The sequence below is a fragment of the Chaetodon auriga genome, chromosome 10 (assembly GCF_051107435.1).
Source record: "Chaetodon auriga isolate fChaAug3 chromosome 10, fChaAug3.hap1, whole genome shotgun sequence".
In the NCBI taxonomy this organism is placed as follows: domain Eukaryota; kingdom Metazoa; phylum Chordata; class Actinopteri; order Chaetodontiformes; family Chaetodontidae; genus Chaetodon; species Chaetodon auriga.
Window position 1 is genome coordinate 3,731,776 of NC_135083.1, and position 3,225 is coordinate 3,735,000.

A 3,225-nucleotide genomic window follows, 5' to 3' on the forward strand; every position below is an offset into this window, starting at 1 on the left:
TCCAAAGAATGTGGGCACATTTTCTGTTTCCGAGCTGACTGGCAATCAAGCTTACATGGGTGTAAAAGCTCAAACAAACATTCAAAGAATGTACAAACTGTGCTTCCCGCTCGTTGTCAGAGACGCAGCTCCAGTTCCTGATGAGAACTCAGATAAAAGAATTCATTATCTGATTTCAGGCTCCGGGAAACATCTGCTTGTGTAACTTGGAAGATTTTTTTATACGCGATTTCGGTTCCGCTTTAGGTTAACAAGCCTGTCACCAACCACAGGTCAGAGTTCACAGACTTTAATTAAGTTTTGTTGTCTGCTTCTTTACTGCAAAGAGAGCCACAGGTGGCTCCCAAAAAGCACTAACAAGACATATGTTTGTCACATTTTGTTGCAGAGGAGGATCACACTTAAGTGAAATCTGTTGAAGTTGTATCCCGGAAAATCCTCACGCAGCCAGGTATGAAAATTGCAACCATGTGAGGGAGGAAAAGCTCATCAAGACTTAAGGGATGACAAATTCCACCATCTGCACGTGGATCCGACACTGATGCATGAACGGCGAGCAGAAAGTTTGGAGCAGAAAGTTTCTCAGAGGCAGTTTGGTGTGGGGAAGTCAGCGCGGCGATGCAGATGACGTGAGGATCCGGCAGGAGCGAGCGGCAGCCGAGCGGGGCCATTCTGGGAGAGATAAGGTGAGGCGGTGGTGGGCGCTGGTGTAACGCCTGTCACCGCACACGCATGCTTTGTGTACACACGGGGTGTTAAGAGCTGTCAGACAGGTATGGCTCAGGCTTGATCTGAGCCGTGATTGATCGCACAGGTTCAGGTGGAGTTCACGGGAGGTCTCTGGTATCATTGGCAAAATGAGTGACAGACACAAAATAGGGTGATGGAATATTATCAGGAAGCCATTTGTAATCCGGGGCGAGCCTGGATCTCTAAGGGGTGTTGTCTCTCTGAAATGAAGTCATCCATCACCTCAACTTCATATTTGATTAGGTCATGAGTAGCTTTTAAAGAGGAAGAGAGGCTTTAGTGTTGTGCTCGCAGTCTGATAACCGCTGAGAGGCTGCAGCGTAAAAACGTAGTGAAAATATTCCATCACAAGAGAAAATCCAGGGTTTCAGAAAAACTTATGAAAACATTAGAAAAGCTTTTTAGCACATCAGGATGTCAGCTCTGACAGTCGCCATGTCTCAGGTTTCTGTAGCTACACAAGTAAACATGCAAATACCTGCTAGTACACAAGTGAAATACTGACTTAGTTCCTTTTAGGGAATAAGATTAAATTAAACCTGAAGTGATTTGCTGATTGGTTCATCAAAAGACCAATTAATCTGCAGATATTTTGATGATCAGATCTTTATTTGAAGTACTTGCTGCCTTTCTTTGTCTTACTGAACAGCGAATATTTTTAATTTTTTGGAGCATTTGTGAGGGAAAAACAGCATTTTGACGACCTCGTGACAGGTTTAAGAAACATTTTCTGACATTTGTACACTTGACAGTTTAACCGATAATGAAATAAAACTGTTGGTTGCAGCTTTAGATTAAACAGTTTTCAGCTGTGTTGGTGCCTTTAAGCTGTAATAATAATCAAAAGTAATCTGATGACAGAAAGTTACATGTGACAAAAGGGAAAAGGATAAACTGAAAGTGACTTATTCATGAATATACATAATCCTGAAACGTCAGGTGGTCTAATTGTTTCTGAACTGAAATCCAGCTGATAAAACTGCAGCAAAGTAGCCTCATTTGTGAAAAGTTACACACTTGTAATCAGATTACACCACTGAAATGAGTTCGAAGTGTGACAAAGTGCGTTTTTAAAGTCATTTTGTGAAGCATGTGGATTTTTATCAGGCCTCCCAAGTTGCACAGAGTGTGCAAAATTAAGAATGTACCTTTGTTGTGTATCTTGCACTGAGACACTCCTGGAAACACTCAGCAGCAGATCGATGAGCTGATATAATCTGTTTTTAAAAACATGTTCTCATGAGCAGCTTTTGCCTCACATCAGGCGCATTATTCACTTCTACCGAAGCAGTGAGTGCTGTTCGTGACTGCGGACGATCATTTCTATCCGCTGCAAATCTCACAAACTTTGTCTTGTCATTGAGCGAGCAAAGCGGAAGCTGCAGGAAAGGATCTAAAACGGAAAAAAGCTGCATGAAAAGGCGGCGAGCAGGGAGTGATAGAAAGCAGCAGCTCGCAGCCTCGGCTCGGCTCTCTTTTCCCTGGCCTCTGTTCCTTTAATAAACTCATGGTTATCTAGTGTAACAAATGTCTCGCTGCCATCATCAAGTCCAGGCGAGGAGGGAGGAGTTTTTAATGTTCAGTTTGTTCTATGGATCGATGTCTGCTGGCATCGCCTCTCCCCCTCGCCCGCACCGTGCGTAATACCATTACCAAACGCTTTTTACGCGCATTCCCCGCACATATTATCCACCGAAAACTGCCCGCGGGACTGACTGACACGCGTCGATCAGCGTATGTGGCACTGATGGACAAAAACGGATGGTGAACGGAGACGATTCGCCCCCCGTAGGAGGAGGAAGAAGAAGAAGGTGAAAGAACAAGCCCGATTTAACATCTGTTTCCTGCACTGAAAGCGATTCCGAACTGGATTTCTTTTTGTATAGTGAGAGAGACTGAAGAACTCCGAGAGCCAAAATAAAGACTCGCACTCTCTCTCTGTCTCTCTATGCATGGACTATCGTAGACCGCATTCAGATTTCACCTGGGCACAGTATTGAACTGCGACTCCAAAAATGCCACGGAGGAAACAGCAGGCGCCCAAACGGGCTGCGGGTAAGCGATTTTTCCCAAAGAACCTGTTTCATATCAGTGTAATATTGGTGGATTATTTTAGTGAGGATTCTGCGGATAGCTCGCCTATAACAGGGTTTCCCCCCTCAAACTTTTATCATGTGGGACCCCCGATTAGATACAAATCAGACCCCCGCATTTAGAGATAGTGTCCCGAGGAGCCTCATCTGAGCAGGTTTTTGTAGTTGGTGAGGATTTAGTAGGCTGGAGTTATATAACTGTGTGTGCTGTGGTGAAGGATGTGGACACAGCTGCCTTTTGTGCTTACACTGAATTTAATAATTCTGAAATTCAGCTAATTCTGGAGCCTCTAATGGGCTCCAACAGGGGCCTCGGACCCCAGTTTGGGCACCGTGCTGCTGTAAAAGTCAAATGTTAAAACAATAGAAGGGGAGTCAGAGC

General features: G+C 44.5%; 1 protein-coding gene across 1 annotated transcript in view; it reads left to right on the forward strand.

Annotated features, from left to right (window-relative positions):
- The first annotated feature begins 2,150 nt into the window (after positions 1-2,150).
- Positions 2,151-3,225, forward strand: part of tshz2 (teashirt zinc finger homeobox 2) — a 39,791-nt gene continuing 38,716 nt past the window's right edge. The window contains exon 1 of the mRNA XM_076740150.1: positions 2,151-2,805. Coding sequence (XP_076596265.1) covers positions 2,766-2,805 — 40 coding nt within the window. The 5' untranslated portion in view covers positions 2,151-2,765. The remainder of the gene's footprint in view (positions 2,806-3,225) is intronic.